Below are 17,726 nucleotides of genomic sequence, written 5' to 3' on the forward strand. Positions count from 1 at the left end.
CAGGGTCACTTGATGCAAAAACTCTTGAACATTTTGTCTGGAGTTAATTTGTAAGTAATTCATACAATGTTCCAAAGCTGAAGGAATTATGGAAGTTTATAGAATTTTCCAGGAAATATGTCATAGCAACAAGAACGTAATGAGCACGTTGTTAACAGTTCATTGAACCTTAGAAATGTGTTGCACAAATCTTACAAGTTATGAAGTGTTCATGTCATATGCCAGATTTATCACACACGTACTAAATATAGGATGAATATAAGCCATCATGTATTTTACAGTACGTATATATGAACAGATCAGAAGTGTTGTCTCTTTTGTTCATCAGCCAGTTTTTACCAACCTTAAGTGAACTGTTTGAACTATTTCTATATGGTCATCAGGTTTTATGTAGGTTACATTCAAGATCTAACTGAAGTAACTTATTATCCCACTATATGAATAAACTTACCATCATAATGTATCTATTCATCTATATTTTAATATGATATAAGTTTTAGGTTCTTTTATAAGATACTATTAAAACAATCCTCAACTTCCTATAGTATAAGAATTGTGACATTTCTTTATTACGAGAAACCCGCTTGAAATAAAAATGTATCTCAGGGTGGATGGTATGGGTATTAACACTTTTACTAATAAAGCAGAGAACATTGTTTTGACCTTTCTGGGTCATCTTCAGGTCAACTGAGATAAAATTTTGACATCTGCTTGCTAGATGTTCTCTCTAATTTATTTACTGTCCCTTTCTTGTGTCTAGAAAAAACTCTTAATAGTTACTGAAAGCTTGTGAAACTTTGTGAACACACACAGAACATATTAGAAGTTATAGATTGATTTGGCTAAACCTGTAGCAAGACTGTTAACCAGATATGGAAGCTAATATACTAAATTACTGTTGGTGTTTAAAGTATTTCTTGGAAACCTGTCACATTCTTTTGGGATAAAAATGGATACAGTTTGGAAGAACTTCAGTGGTGTAGCTAACAGCACACCTTTACACCTTAACATATGTGCACATTCTTGGTTTACATCCAACACTTACTAGGTAGTGACTCTGTGAGAACAGGTTTTACTTCTGTAATGGCATACTGGTGTTCAGCAGGATGGACTGGTAATCTGACCCTTGGAACACAAATGTTAGCAAGTTCTCTTGACCACTGAGAATCAGAAACAAATCCTTATTATGCATGCCATTAATTACCAGTAAATACATCTAAAAAATTGTACAATGAGTTTCATAAATAATTATTGATTAATTATTCAGAAATTTCTTATTAAAAGTATGCTTAAGAAAAAGACCACAAGTAAAAGAACTGAAAAACTAATGAAGACAAACCTGTATAACCAACTTACTAGAAATGTTTAATGTCACAAACAGATTTACCAAAAAACAATAACATATAATGATTTAAGTTCAGAAGATAATAGTAAGAGTTTATCTTATATATAAATTAACCTGCATATGCTAATGAACTGAAAGATTGTTGCAGATTCAAGTTAGAGATTGTCAAGCAACGAAGGGCCAAAGGATAAGACAGCCTTCAGTGTTCTGCAAAGAAAACAAACTTGCACAGAGCAGCATTTAGAAAAACAAACTGATCGGATACTGGGCTTCCATTTAACAACTGAGCACTGATCCGATACCATGTTTCATTCACTGTGTGTGAACACTTGAGTAATCTAAAAATGAAGACTGAAAAAGCTGTTATAATGAAGCTTGTCATATCAGATGATGAAAAGTTAAAACACCAAAATAAACGAGTTCCTGATCAACCATTTTTATGAGAAGCTGGGATTAAGGGACAGTATTCACCCAGATACCACACGGTACTTTTGCACCTTTAAGTGTGCTCAACATTAAAATACTGAAAGTCTATCAGCATTCAACATAAAACAGAAATGTTGAACAATAGTGCATAATTATTGTTACCAGACAAAGTTTTGGAGTACTACTGTTATCAAACAGTTTGATTAAATTAATGAGGTCATGTTGGATTACATAATTAGATGTTATGTGTCCTATAACAGCTGTCAAAATTAACATCACCCACCATGTAATACTCAAACTTTATCCTGTTTGTAAATTATAATTTTTCTCTCCAAATTCAGATAATATATCAGGTCATCCCGCAAATGTCTGAAAATTTCATACAGAAAGTGCATCACCATTTCTTGTCTTTAATGGCTAAAATATATAGTAAAACATGTATAAAAATGTCCAGATAAATAAAGGAAACTAATCTAACTCCACTCTTTCAGATCATTAATCAGATAAACCCTTATGAAGATGGATGTGTCTGAGAAGCACATAAGGCAAATAATACTTAATGAGTTTAAAAAGACAATGGTGCGGCAGAAACTACATGAAACATTCAAGGTGTTTATGGTGCAGAGTCTCTCAATGAAAGAAAATGTCGAAGGTGGTTTCAGAAGTTCAGATCAGGTGACTACAGCTTAAGTGATGCGCCACGTTCAGATCGTCCTGTTGAGTTTAATGATGACTTGGTGCTGGCTGCACTTGATGAAGATTGTGCTGTAATATTTGAAGAACTAGCACAGAAACTTAATTCAACCAATTCAACAGTTCACCGTCATCTGCAACAGCTTGGAAAGGTGTCAAAACTTGGAAAATGGGTCCCCATGACTTGACAGAAGCCAACCTTAGATCAAGAGTGAACATTTGCACTAATCTGCACTCTCGTGAACATAACTCACCTTTTTTGAACAGGTTAGTGACTGGAGATAAAAAATGGATATTTTATAAAAATGTTAAGCACTGTAGACAATGGCTCAGTGCAGGTAAACTGGCTGAAGCAGGCCTAAAACAGACCTTCACCCTAGAAAAGTTAGAGCACTTGAATGCTTCACTGAAAGAAAAAAAGCCTGCTTTGATCAGTCGTAAAGGTGTTGTGTTACATCAGGATAATGCACGGTCCCATACAGCGAGGATCACATCTGTAAAGACTGAAGAGCTGGACTGGGAAAAACTTCCACATCCTCCTTATTCTCCAGACCTTGTCCCATCTGATTATCATCTATTCTGAAGTTTGCAAAACTATCTTGATGGATAAGAGCTTGGAACACATGAAGATGTCAAAACTACCCTCTTTACATTATTTTCCTCCAAACCCCAAGAATTTTATAGAAGTGGCATTCAGAAGGTTGTGAATCGTTGACAGAAAGTAATTAATAATAATGGAACATTCGTTATTCATTAAATAACATTAAAAGTGTTTGAAATCCTTTCTCTTTTTCTGAACCAAAATCAGACATTACTTAAGGGATGACTTGATAGTTTTACTATATAGGCATTTTAAGCATAGTGTTTCAACAAGTAAGCTAATGATGTGTATGTAAGTTTGTATCTATCCACATACTGACTGGTAACAATAAAATATAACTAATGAAATCACAATAAGTTTAATTCAACACTCATGATATATTACCTTGAGTTTTTCTGAGGTTAAATGTTATTTTCTACAGTTTTTCTCAACATATACTGTACATATTTAAATATAATTATTCTCTTACTATCAAACATTTCATTAAGGTGATTAACACACACTTTTAACCTTTCTTTCTCACAGAACTCTAGCTTCCGTTAAACTGTTCAAAGTTTCTGAGAAACAAGCATGTTTTGCTAATGACAAAAAATACAAAACAGAAACTAATATATTTGTAACTCAACTAAAAACCATTAAATACAGTTTTATGGAGTCATTTGGCTTGTTGTGAATTCTAAAGGAAAATATCTCTCTTAAGTTAAGGTTACATGAATAAAGATAACTCTCTCTCCAGAAAAATGAAGTTACCAGTTTCTATACAATTATTATGTAAAGTGCGATTCTTTGAAAACTAAAGATTTATCATTAAAGGTTCTAAACAATGTCTTATTTATCTATTTGTTGCTTTATATAAATGTAAAGGTTGACTGTGTAACTTATTTTTCACCATGACGATGCCACAGCAATAACTTAAGTTGCACAGCTTTATTTAGCTATAATATGATATTATTTTCTGTTACTAGTTACTTGGATACAAATAAAAATAAACTTAACAATGAGTACAGCTACTTAAATGTCCCATATTTATGTTTTAAGATCAGACACCAATGTTTAAACAGGTAGACATATTTTCTGTAAGATTTACTATAACAGTTATTACAATATCATGACTGACAGAAGTCAACCAATAACACAACGCATTAATGGTTTTACAACAGTAAATGTATACCCATGGATTTCATTTTAAAATACTGTCACTCAACAGGAGTAACAAATTTGTATATTAGGACTAAATGTTTTTTCCTTTAAGAAACAATAGCTTATGAACTTAGATATGAACTTCCAAGATAAAACAAAGTTAATCTTGCAAGAATTTTATTACAAAATAAAAGTAAATATTTATTACACTTACCATGCCTGCCGCCAAGACAAAAACTTCACACTTGATTGGTCCATTACTCGTCTTAGCTCCAACAACTCTTCCATTTTCTGTCAGAATTTTATGAACTTGACAGTTTTCAATATACTGGGCCCCTGCACAGTTTAAAAGCTTTATTACAAACAGTGGCAATTATAATTTCTTATAAGATTTCAACAAGAAATATGGAAGCTTACCTGTTGCTTAAATGGATGAAAACTAGTGTTATCTAATGATAAAAATGCAAATTAGGTAAAAGACCTATGAGAAAACCTTGTTTTTAATAAAATTTAAAAATAAATTAATTATTTCAAGTTATTCTATTGAGACCATAATGTGTAATAAGTATTTAATATGTCTTACTGATGTTTGCCCACATGACAGTTATCTGTACTAGCCATCCGTGAAGTGACAGACTAGAGGGAGAGATGAATAGCCAACACCATCCACTGCCAATTCTTGGGCTACACTTTGATAATAAAATTGGGATTGACCATGACATTTTAACATCCCCCATAGTTAAGTAGGTGAGCATGTTAGATTAGTGCAGTCAAAATTCCCAGCCTGTTGAGTATCTTAATTACTGGGCCATGCTAAGCCTAAGCGAGTATAAACAGTTTGTTGAATAGTCACAGTTACATTTTAAGTAAAACAGGCATACTGCAAGCAGTAGCTTTACATCTGAAACCTTTATGAACTACATCAAAATCCTCATGAGGCAGGATATGCATTTAAAAAGGAATATATTTGTCCAAATATTACTCTAATAACATTCTGTCAAATTTCTAATATTCAGCTTAAAACCAGTTGTTATTAAACTTTATTTTGTTTCAGTTAATAGAAAGATACTTGTGTTCTTAACCCTTTTAAGTAATAAGAATGATAAAAGTTAAAGAATATCTCTTAGAACAGAATTAAGAATAAAAGCTAACAATATGTTAACCGTTGGTCATGCATTTAGTCTCCATAACTTATTATTGAAATTGTCAAGCAAAAGAAACATCCATGTCATTGAAATAATACATTAAAATTCTGACACAACCATATGTATGAAAATAATATATATATATATATGTATACGCAAATTAAACACTATTGTTTTGTATTTTAACTGAAACATTGTTGTATGTTCCATTACTGATTAATTATCCTTTACTCACTAATATCTTTTGCAAACAACAACAATAAAACCATATAATGAGGGAATATTAATTTCTATATTCTACACAATCACAACAAAATATGAGAATTTTCATAAAAGTATTAATTAACAAGAGCTGACCTTGACTTTGTGCCAGGCGAGCTAACGTGGTACATACTGCTAAAGGATTCACAATGCCATCTGTGGCCACCCACACCCCTCCCTTAAAAAAACAACAAAAAACTCAAATAACCATACAATTCTGAAATTAGTTTTTAATTAATGCAGACACAAATTATCTGTATGTAACACTTGAAGAATGGATTATACACTTCTTGATATCTTTGAAGTAAATTTATGTTTATCAGAAAATTCAACGAGAAAAAATATACAACTTATAGAGTACTTAAATATAGGGTTCTTACACTCTCAGCAGAGAAAAAAATGACGAGAAATTGACATATTTTGATGAATTTGAAGAATTATACGGTAGTTTCTCTCAGAAAAAATATACATTTTCAAGTTTTTCATTAGTAAACAACATCCAAAACTGAGTATTTCAATTGTGGAGTTGAGCACATGTTAGGTATTGTTTCATGAACATGTTCCCACGGTGCTGATTTGTTTACTTTGACACACTTGTGTCGACCAAGTTATATTTACAGCCTCAAGATTTTAGAAAGCTTTATAATTAATATTTCAGTTTTAATTAAAGTAAGAGTGACTTGTAATAAGATTGTTCTGGGGAATATTTATCTGATTTATGTCGTTAACAGTAGCTGATCCTCACATATTTTAAACTTTTCCTGCAGTCTCCAGGTGCATAAACAATGTAATTATTTCAACTTGACTATAATACTACTGAGGCCAAGCTACCAAAATATCACAGTTAAATGTAACCCAGACCCACAGTGTATTCACTCTAGTATTTCTGTGGAAAGTTTTCAAACTAGTTTTATAATAGCATCGGTGGTCATAGGTTACTGACATGTGCACAACTAATGTCTAATTATGGTCTAGTCCTCTTTCTACAGAAATTTCTGATTCATTCAAGCTATACATATGCTAAGAGCATACACTGCAAAATCTTTCAGTGGAACACGGTGTTGCAACCTAAGACCAGGTCACCAACCAGTCGAGAAATATTCCAGTGGTACACAGTGTTGCAACCTAAGAACAGGTTACCAACCAGTACAGAAAATTTCCAGTGGTACACAGTGTTGCAACCTAAGTCCAGGTCACCAACCAGTAGAGAAAAATTCCAGAGGTACACAGTGTTGCAACCTAAGTCCAGGTTACCAACCAGTAGAGAAATTACTCTTGTAAGCAAAGGAAGAAAACACTGGATATTTTGACTTACTTATTTATATTCCCTAGATTTATTTTACTTTTCAAAAAAATCTTTGAACATTTCCAGACAGGGAAATTATTAAATGGAGGTCCCAAATAACTTCTGATTTTATGAATGAAAACACTGTAAACAAGAGAATAAACTGCAACTTTTGATGTATTTAAGTAAATTTCTGTTCAACAAACACTTCAAGGATTATAAATATTATCTTTATAGTTTGAAACTGTTGCATAAATTACAGTAAAAAGTTGTGTTTGTTTATTGTTCTAACTGAAAGTGTGGTAGGAAGTCTATGAAACATTCACTGGTAATTTTTTTCAGTGCCCTAAAACATTCGAACTATTCAGCTAACTCATTGCCCATGACTGCTCTAAATGTTCACTGAATTTTTCAAGCCATAGATCATACTTGGGATACTTGCGTTTAACTACTACAGACCGACAGTAGTATTATTCTGATATTTCATACATCTGTATGGAGAAGAAAGATATTTACCATGAGGTCGTCTGTTCTGATGAGTGGATGTAACGACTTGAGCTCACTAGGTCCAACCACTTGACAGTCCACTTTTTCAACTCTGCAACAAAAACACAAAAGGGAGACAACTGCTAATCTTTTTAAAAAAAACACAACATGTTTCACTTGTAGGTCCAATATTTTGGAACATAAATCTAAAACTTTTATCATAAATGACTTATTTATTACTGAATAAAAAACATGAAACCAAAGATATGAATTATAACTGTACCCATCAGAATTATTTTACATGTACTGCTTAAAATACAAATCATACTTTTGAAAAAGAACCACTAAATGTTGAAAATATTTGTAAATTACATGAAGTAAAACTTTCCAAGTTGTTTCACAAAGAAACAAAAACAGTTAAAACTGTGAGAAAAATTGAAAATTGTAAGATGCATTTCTAATCTAACCATTCAAAATTCAAGAAAGTTTTTCATATGATTTATTATATAGGCCTGTGAATATTAAACTTCATAAAGTTTTGGATTTAATGATGGATTTTCTGTAAGTCCGCTATGCAAGTTTCTTCTATTATTCCATTATGTAAAGATTTTTCTACAAATTGGTAAAAAAAAAACCCTTAAACTTAGATCAAATTATTCTTTTGTTTACCACAATCAACAAAAATATAAACAAACTGAAGAATACTGATGTAAAACAAATATGAATCTTCATTCATCCTGACTTTTTGTGTGTAAAATCTATATCCTTTATTCTCTTAGTTACGTGTCGTGGTCTTCAATGTACCACATCTGGAGGATCCTGCTTCAATGACCAGCCATCACACAACTTACCTATTACATCAACTCCATTTTCCTGTTGTCATGATAAAAGCTTTCCTCTTGTTCTTCACTGATGGCATAAAGATTTTTAGGAAAACAATCAATATGCAAGTGTAAGAAATGAGACTCCAAATTACAACCCACCTCTTGTATCTATCCTCCATGTTAATGACAATATTTTGGTAATTTAAAGTCCTTTCATAATATTTGTTAATAACATCTTTAAAAGAAATCCATGCTTATTTTAAAAATGGTTTCAGTGTCCTTTTGAACTCTTCACACAAAGTCAATTTCCTAATTTTAGGCCTAACAATAATTTACAACACATGTAACAAAACATGTGTGGTTTATTTACACAGTTTACTGTTGCTATAGTGACAAATAAATAATATTCAAAAGGAAACAAACAAATGCTATCCAGAAATGACACATCATGTGGCTTGTTCACCGTTTATATATTAGTAGTGTGTTTCTAATGGGTTCTAGAGCAATAGATCTAGAAATACTAGATATAGTATTTATCTAGAAATAAATACTCTCACAATGTGATTGGTCAAGAGAGCCCTATAGCCAGTGGTTATCAACATTTGAAACATAACAAATTGTAATTCAATTTCAGTGAAAATGATTCACTTATGTACTAGTACATATGACATTTTGTGAAAAACCTGTACATTATGGACAAAAATGGATATAATTTTCAAATTCAGGAATTATTTTAGAACTTGTAAAAATTTCAAGATAATATAACCATCCCAGGCTTGTATTATTTATGTGAAACTTGAAATCATGTTAACCATTAGGATCTCTATTCTGCACAATAACCAGATGTACTTGCTAAGTAAATGTTAAGCACTGAAAAGACTTAAGTTATGAAGTTCACAAATAACAAATGGTATCATGTATTCACCTTTCTTCAGCAGCTAAACGTTGGAGAGAGATAAATCTGTTCTTTGTCCTAGCTACATTCACTGCACCGCAAGTCTTCCAACCTGTAATTGTAAGTAAAAATCATACACTTAATAAACACCTTAATACATAAAGTTAAAAACAAAATAACTCCATTTCTTTAGTAACACATTATAAACTAAGTAAATTTAGGAGTCCATAACATGTACCAATAGAATCTTTATTTAAAGAAAATAAATTGACATGCCACATCTAACAATCCAGTTTTTGGTCATTCTTTAGTTATTAACTGAAAGTTCTTACTTATTTAAATGATTGGTTAGACATATTAAATGTGTGGTTATTTTTTTAACAAATTAGGAAAAATCACATTTAGTCAAAATTTGTATCTCCAAGTGTCTTGAACAAATCTAAACCACTTTAATAAATCTAAACCACTTTAATTCAGTACACTTACTCATACATTTTCAACTTTTTAATCAATAAGAAAGAATGAAAACCCATACACATGATACTACACTTATCATTAAGACTTCTACTTACTAATAAAACACTCAGTTTTATCAGACTTACCACTTACCAACAAAACACGCAGTTTTATCAGACTTACCACTTACCAACAAAACACCCAGTTTTATCACTTACCATTTACCAACAAAACACCCAGTTTTATCAGATTTTCTATTTATCAACAAAACACTCACTTTTATCACTTTCCACTTACCAACAAAACACTCAGTTTTATCAGACTTTCTATTTATCAACAAAACACTCAGTTTTATCACTTACCAACAAAACACCCAGTTTTATCAGACTTTCTATTTATCAACAAAACACTCAGTTTTATCAGACTTTCTATTTATCAACAAAACACTCAGTTTTATCACTTACCAACAAAACACCCAGTTTTATCAGACTTTCTATTTATCAACAAAACACTCAGTTTTATCAGACTTTCTATTTATCAACAAAACACTCAGTTTTATCACTTACCAACAAAACACCCAGTTTTATCAGACTTTCTATTTATCAACAAAACACTCAGTTTTATCAGACTTTCTATTTATCAACAAAACACTCAGTTTTATCAGACTTTCTATTTATCAACAAAACACTCAGTTTTATCAGACTTACCACTTACCAACAAAACACTCACTTTTATCAAACTTTCTATTTATCAACAAAACACTCACTTTTATCACTTTCCACTTACCAACAAAACACTCAGTTTTATCAGACTTTCTATTTATCAACAAAACACTCAGTTTTATCACTTACCAACAAAACACCCAGTTTTATCAGACTTTCTATTTACCAACAAAACACTCAGTTTTATCAGACTTTCTATTTATCAACAAAACACTCAGTTTTATCAGACTTTCTATTTATCAACAAAACACTCAGTTTTATCACTTACCAACAAAACACCCAGTTTCATCAGACTTTCTATTTATCAACAAAACACTCAGTTTTATCAGACTTTCTATTTATCAACAAAACACTCAGTTTTATCAGACTTTCTATTTACCAACAAAACACTCAGTTTTATCAGACTTTTTATTTATCAACAAGACACTCAATTTTATCAGACTTACCACTTGCCAACAAAACACTCAGTTTTATTGGACTTTCTATTTATCAACAAAACACTCAGTTTTATCAGACTTTCTATTTACCAACAAAACACTCAGTTTTATCAGACTTACCACTTGCCAACAAAACACTCAGTTTTATTGGACTTTCTATTTACCAACAAAATACTCAGTTTTATCGGACATTCTATTTACCAACAAAACACTCAGTTTTATCAGATTTTCTACTTATCAACAAAACACTCAGTTTTATCGGACTTTCTATTTACCAACAAAACACTCAGCTTTATCGGACTTTCTATTTATCAACAAAACACTCAGTTTTATCAGACTTTCTATTTATCAACAAAACACTCAGTTGTGATATAGATAGGAAGAAAACCTATATTTTTAAGTCTGACAATCCCTGTTAAGACTTACCAATATCATATCCTTGATTTGTTAAGTTAAAAGACTTACTGATATCATATCCTTGATTTGTTAAGTTAAAAGACTTACCAATATCATATCCTTGATTCTGAATTTCTTTATACAACTTGGCACTATACTGTGTGAGAGCTCCAACAGCTGATGAATGGAAATGACCCACAATTCCACAGGCCCGCCAAGACACCCCACAACCAATTCTGTTACATTTGGCAACATAAAAACAAAAGAACAGTGTACTGTTATTATTATTTTTGCATGTATAACTATTATAAGCTCTTTGTTTAGAGAATGAGCCAAATTCTAAATAATTCATAACTGTGGAAAAAGTAATCGTAGTAAATGAAGTAGAAACAGAAGATGAAATGCAACTTGAAAATGAGGTGAAACATAAGACACAACTTGTATTTATGTAATAATAATATAACCTTCACATTTCTATTCTTATATAAAGATACAATATCAATTTAGCAGTCCACTACCACTTCTTTCTCCAACCTTATAACAGACAGGGAGGTAAAACATACTGCTACATCTGGATACTGAACAGATAACAGGTCCTTTAGATAAACTGTCAGATACATTCAGTTACAACCTCTGATTTATTTATTTAAACAATTTAATTGGTTTAATTCATTATCAATTTCACAAAAAGCTACATGAGGGTTATCTGCACTGACCATTCCCAATTTAGCAGTGACCACTAGATGGAAGGCAACTAGTCTACACCATCCACTAACAACTTTTGGGCAATTTTTTTTACCAGCAATTGTTGAGATTCACCATTACATTATAATGCCCCCACAAGTGAAAGACTATGGGTTAGAACCTGTGACCTTCAGATTGCAACCCAAGTACCCTAACCATCAGGCCATGCCAGGCAAAACATAATAGATGCTGTAGAATATAAAAGTAAATAAAAATTTTTGGAAAAGGTAAACTACAGGTTGCATACGTGAAAATAATAATATAACATAGAACTATAGAATAATTACATGTGAATATTCATACTGTAGTGCCTACAACATCTAAAAATGCTTTTGTACAGAGTGGGATTAGTTTTAATGGAGTTTTCTCCTTTGTGGACATGTACAACGCTTCTGTAAGTCTCAACTTGTAGTATGCTCTTCAACATATCGTATTTACATAAAAACATAAGACAAGTACAGATATGTCACTACAGAGCACATACTGATCTTTGAATTAGTGGATGATTTATATTAGGGGCACAAAGAATTTCAGTAATAACTGGGTTGATGATTCATACCAGTGACACAAAAGACAAGATTTGAGTGAACATGACAAAGAGAAGTCCCAAGGAATATTTCTGTGTCTGCTTGTACGAATATTGTGTTCAAGAACTAAAAAAAGAAACACTTGAGTTACTACATAAAATAAAAAGACTGAAAGTTGCGGGTGAATGCAACATGTCTTTGTCATGTAATACCAATATGGCTAATACTGACACAAGAAATAAAGAAAAACAGAAAACTCAGACTGTCTGTATTACTCCATGGGGCTTTCAAAAAGGCATTATTGTACTAAATCCCATGTAACATAAATAGGAATAGTTCACAAAACCTGAAATTGTGTTGCACTTGCTGGAAAACTGAGCAGGTGATAAAAGTTCCAAAATTATTTATATCTCTGTTTGGGACTTGCAAAAGATATCTTTGCAAATAATTGTGAAACCCCTAAAACTATGGGTTTATTTAATCAAATTATTTTGTATGTTGAGATGTTGAGCACATGACAAGTCATATTTCTGCTAGGTTTTAAAATGACCACATAGGAGCCTAAAATATACATTTATGATTTGTTTTACCTTTGACCCCATGAAATCCTTACAAAGGCTTAAATAACAATAAAAACAGAGTTTAGGCTTATCGGCTCAAGGTATAACTCCATTAAGTTTTAAATCAATTTCTCTTGGAATAAAGAAATGACAGTGAATTGAAAAGTGTTTGGAAAAGATAGAAAGAAAGAAATAATAGAAAAATCAGACACTTCTCTGCAGAAATAAACATTTACATACTATCAATGAATTCAAACTACTACTTTCAGCTCACTTTAGTTTTACCTTAACAAAGCCTAGTTAGACAATTTAGTAATGACCAACTGGTATATACTGCCTCCTCAACTAGAATTAGGCTGAACAAAATTTTCAGTGTTATATAGAGATACTTGAATGCAGATGTTGAGCAGAAAGAAGGAAAAAAATCATAGTTTGCAATTCTCACGTTGTAAACAACATTATTTGAATAACTACGTAAATATAACTTCCAACCTTCTTTTAGAGAATTACGTCTAAGTGATTCTATTACATCTCCATCATCATACCTTCCTTGTTCTAACACAACCACATCAGTCCACCCATTCTTCACGAGATGATACGCTACTGAGTTACCCACTACTCCAGCCCCACAAATTAAAACTTGTGTTTGTTGGGGAACAGCATGGTTCCAAAGGTTGCTTCCTTCACGATTTCCATAGAAACAAACTGGTACCTTCACTAATCTGTTTGGTTTAAATGTATGTGAAAATATTCTGTGAACTTGAGAGTGACCACCAGAAGACCCAGAGTGAAGTGAACTAATACGACAAGAGGCTTGACAAAGAAGGAACATAACTAGTCCTAAAAATTAAGAAAATTCATTAATTGTATATACATTTCTAAGTAGAGTATACATGAGTTATGGTTATTATTCAATGCTAAAAGGTATACAACGGATAACTTGTAAAAATATTAAACAAACTGAAAAAACAGAAGATATTAAAACTACATAGTTATATAAGATATTAACAATTATAATAGCTAATTCACGATGTGAGAATAACACGTCTTGATAGAAATTAATAAAACCCTATAACCTGACCACTTTCAAAAGGTGAACTTTTTTTCTTCTTGAAGAATAATGATTTGAACTGTACATATTTTTTTAACCATTGTTAACAACATTCAACACAAATTAACCACAACAATCACTAGCTGATGTGTGACTGGTAGGGTTACAACATACAACTTAAAAAGGTAATATACCACTTGATACGTGCCTATCCGCAAACTGAGTTATGCTTCAAAAAACAAAATTAATAAACCTGAGAAAATATACATTTAATTATGATATAACAATACATTTTAACTACAATCCCACTATTACTTCAGTCACCAACTTTAGTTTGTTAACTAAGAATCAATCTATCAGTTTTGTCACAACGAAAACATGCAAGGAGACAAAACCTGCCATGATCAACAACATTGTTAATTTTGTTAAAATATTCACCAACATACATGTAAAGATACCATTTGTACATGTAGCTTTAACCACAAGATCTCCAGTTACAGCTTTTCTGAAAAACTAAGCACACTAGAGATTACATTTTTATATCATAACTTTAGTAATAACCATCTTCGTAAAACAATTTCCATATTTTGTTGAAGATGAGACAAGTTGTTCCAAAATGTTTGGACCTTTTCAAATGCAACTGTATTTTTTATACAGCTAGCAATATCAGCCACAAATTTAAATAATTTATTAATTACACTATTATTATTATTAATTACACTATGTAACAAAATTTTTACTTTTTCTTGTTCCTGGACAGAAAGTGTTATTTCACAATTGTTTATGCCTAAAGTAAAGTGGAAAAGACCTATTTTTCTCTTCAAACTTTGCTTTTCTGACCTGGGAGCGTATAACAAAAACATGATGGGAGACCACATTTGGGGGCTGATACGTGATTTACATTACAGTCGCAAATCTTGAAGAAAACTACTCACTTCTAAACAGTTTGTATAACTTTAGTATAAATACATGTAAATCTTGATTCGTATGTTGTTTTATTCAGACCTCATGTAAATGAAAATGTACAAATTTGTCTGTTTTTACATAGAAAATAGGTTAATTTCTAAATTTCATTACCCAGGTCACAAAAGGAAAGTTTGAAGGGAATAATGGTCATTTTCTGTACTTTTACATCATAAGCAATTAAGAAATAACACAAACTATCCAGGAATAAACTTTGTGTTATGCAGTGTTATATATGTTACCAATGTAAATAAAAAAGAACAGAGGTCCTACTGCTTAGCCCTGAGGTATCATGCTTGTGACATTAATCCAGTTTGACTGAACATTTATAACTGTTTTCTTCCATCCAGCCACTCAACTATTCAATTGTCTAACTTATCTCTGCCAGCAGTGACAACTATTTAACAAACCTTTTATGTGGTACCTTGTTAAATATTGTACATAGCTTCAGATAGTAAAACTTACACACCCAGAACAGTAAGGTAAAATTTTTTACTGGTGTACCACAAGGACTATCAAAAACAGTTTTTTTGTCACATGAATTTGCCAAACATCTTTTATCAGACTGAAAACATTTTCCCATCACTAATCTAAGACTAATAGGTTTACAAGTACTTGGACAATTTTTATAACTTCCCTTGGTTAATTAGCCAACCTCCAATCTTCTAGTACCTTCTTACTCACTATTCAAGAGCTTAAAAAAGAACCAAAAACAACTGGATCCCATATCTGATCCTTAACCTCCTACAAAAACCCTTGAGAAAATATTACCTGACCAAGGAGCTTGAGCTGTCTTTAAACTTTTTATTTCTTAACATGATCAGAAATAATGTTATCATTTTGTTTGATCATGTAATGGTGTAATAAACTGTACATTTTAAATTGTATTAAATTAGTTATATATGGAAGACTTGAATGGAAACCAATGTGAAACATGTAATAATTTATTACTTAAGTATGGCATCTCCGTACAGTAAGCAAAGGCAGATTAGATAAAAATGAACTATGGTGAAAGAAAAAGCAACTTTCCACATTAATTATTTACCTGTGAAGGAAACCGAGATACGAAATAACAAGATGTTAAAAGAAAACATATTTCACACTGAAATTTTATTTTAAAAATATTTATTTTTATAACATAGTGAATTCAAAGGCATAGTCAAAGTTAACCTCATTTTAAATTGTGTTTGTAATGTATATTATATTAATAGTGTGTATGAATAAATCAACACTTAGTTTTACACTTAAAGAGCCATTTATTTGTGTTTTAAAGTTACATTTTATTCACATATTACAAGTCAAAAATTAGCATCGAAAGATGAGGTGTTATATGTATTTGCTAAGAAAACCCAAGAAAGCATCGAAATACATGTAATCTACCGATTCTTGTTTGTTAATTTATCATATCTTGGGGTACATATAAGTAAATCACAGCCTAATGTTAAAACTATAGACATATCTAAAAACAAAAATACTCTTTTTAAATGCTAAAGTTAACATTCAAATGTCCATAATGTGAGTACAAATTATTCCACAAATATCTAAAAACAAACAACGCAATGTTGGATCATCATATACTGATAGACTTAAGTCTTAATATTACAGTATCAGTATTCACAAGCACTGACGAGGCATTAACCTTCCGTACTGACTATATGAAATTAGTTATGTAAACATTTCTGTTTTCAGACTAGTTTTACAGTTATGGCTACTTATTACTGTCCTTAAATTTTTCTTAGCTATTAATATTATGTAGCACTATATTTCAACTTCAAACTTCAAGAGCGTATTAAGAGTATACAGTTACAAACGTATAGCTAATAAAAAAATAACACTAACACTAGCAGTACTAAAATATATTATAAATAACAAAGTATAGTTTCTTTCTGCAGTTTTGCTGGATTATATAATGACAAATTTGTTGTCAATAGGTAATTTCAAAAGCTTACATTTAGACTATTAACAATTCTATCACTTTAAGATGTAAACACAGGAAATGAAATGCTATTTCCACTACTTGTATAAATTTGCCACCAGATGGAAATTGGTTTGAAATTAAAAAATAAATACTAATTTCGAAATCGCAAAAATAAAGAAAAATTAAAAATAATGAAATAAATTGTCACAATGAACTAATTCTTCAACTGACTCTTACAAAAGTTTTATCAATATTTACGTCAAGCGCAAAGTTGTGAGACTTTTTCACGTTAACAGAGAAGCTTTTAAAGCTTTTTATAACTTGAGAAGGATCCTAGCGTCTTTTCACAGAACTATACATCTAAAATCGTCAATTGCAGAATTTTGTTAAAACGTTTTGTTGAATTTCGTTCAAAGTTGCTCAAGAGCTATTTGATCAAGTTGTCCCTGATTATGGAGTCATAGGTTAGAGAGAGGGAAACTAGCCAAACACCACCCATTGCTAACACTGTATTATTGAATAATGAGATTGACCGTCATATTATATCGCTCCAAAGACTTAACAATGAGTATTTGCAGTGATAGGTTTCGACCCTGCGACCGAAATATTGCAAGTAAACCACACGAAACTAGGCCCAGTATTCTGTTTTCCACTTTATAAAGTAAATTGCTTTGTGTTAATAATAAATCTAATTTTTAGTTAACGATCAATCCTTCGACTTTTTACTTCGTCAAAAAGACTTGAAATACAGCGCAATGTGTTTCCAATTTATGTAACGCTTTTTAATATAACTATTCAGTGATCAACGCTGAGAATAAATAATCAAAAACATAATTTATTCGCAGCACGAA

General features: G+C 31.3%; 1 protein-coding gene across 3 annotated transcripts in view; it reads right to left on the reverse strand.

Moving 5' to 3' along the window:
* LOC143258665 (pyruvate dehydrogenase phosphatase regulatory subunit, mitochondrial-like) overlaps positions 1–17,130 on the reverse strand; it is a 31,714-nt gene extending 14,584 nt beyond the window's left edge. Inside the window, exons 1-8 of one of the 3 annotated variants that reach the window (XM_076518035.1) lie at positions 17,113–17,130; positions 13,489–13,783; positions 11,221–11,348; positions 9,132–9,213; positions 7,413–7,494; positions 5,708–5,789; positions 4,420–4,541; positions 1,046–1,160 (exon numbers count right to left, since the gene is read on the reverse strand). In XM_076518035.1, coding sequence (XP_076374150.1) covers positions 1,046–1,160; positions 4,420–4,541; positions 5,708–5,789; positions 7,413–7,494; positions 9,132–9,213; positions 11,221–11,348; positions 13,489–13,775 — 898 coding nt within the window. In that variant the 5' untranslated portion in view covers positions 13,776–13,783; positions 17,113–17,130. Of the gene's footprint in view, positions 1–1,045; positions 1,161–4,419; positions 4,542–5,707; positions 5,790–7,412; positions 7,495–9,131; positions 9,214–11,220; positions 11,349–13,488; positions 13,784–16,796; positions 17,036–17,112 lie in introns of those variants that run through there. The other 2 variants (XM_076518014.1, XM_076518025.1) reach the window with 2 other exon arrangements.
* Between the last annotated feature and the right edge of the window lie 596 nt (positions 17,131–17,726).

Source organism: Tachypleus tridentatus, chromosome 1 (assembly GCF_004210375.1).
Source record: "Tachypleus tridentatus isolate NWPU-2018 chromosome 1, ASM421037v1, whole genome shotgun sequence".
Classification (NCBI taxonomy): Eukaryota; Metazoa; Arthropoda; class Merostomata; order Xiphosura; family Limulidae; genus Tachypleus; species Tachypleus tridentatus.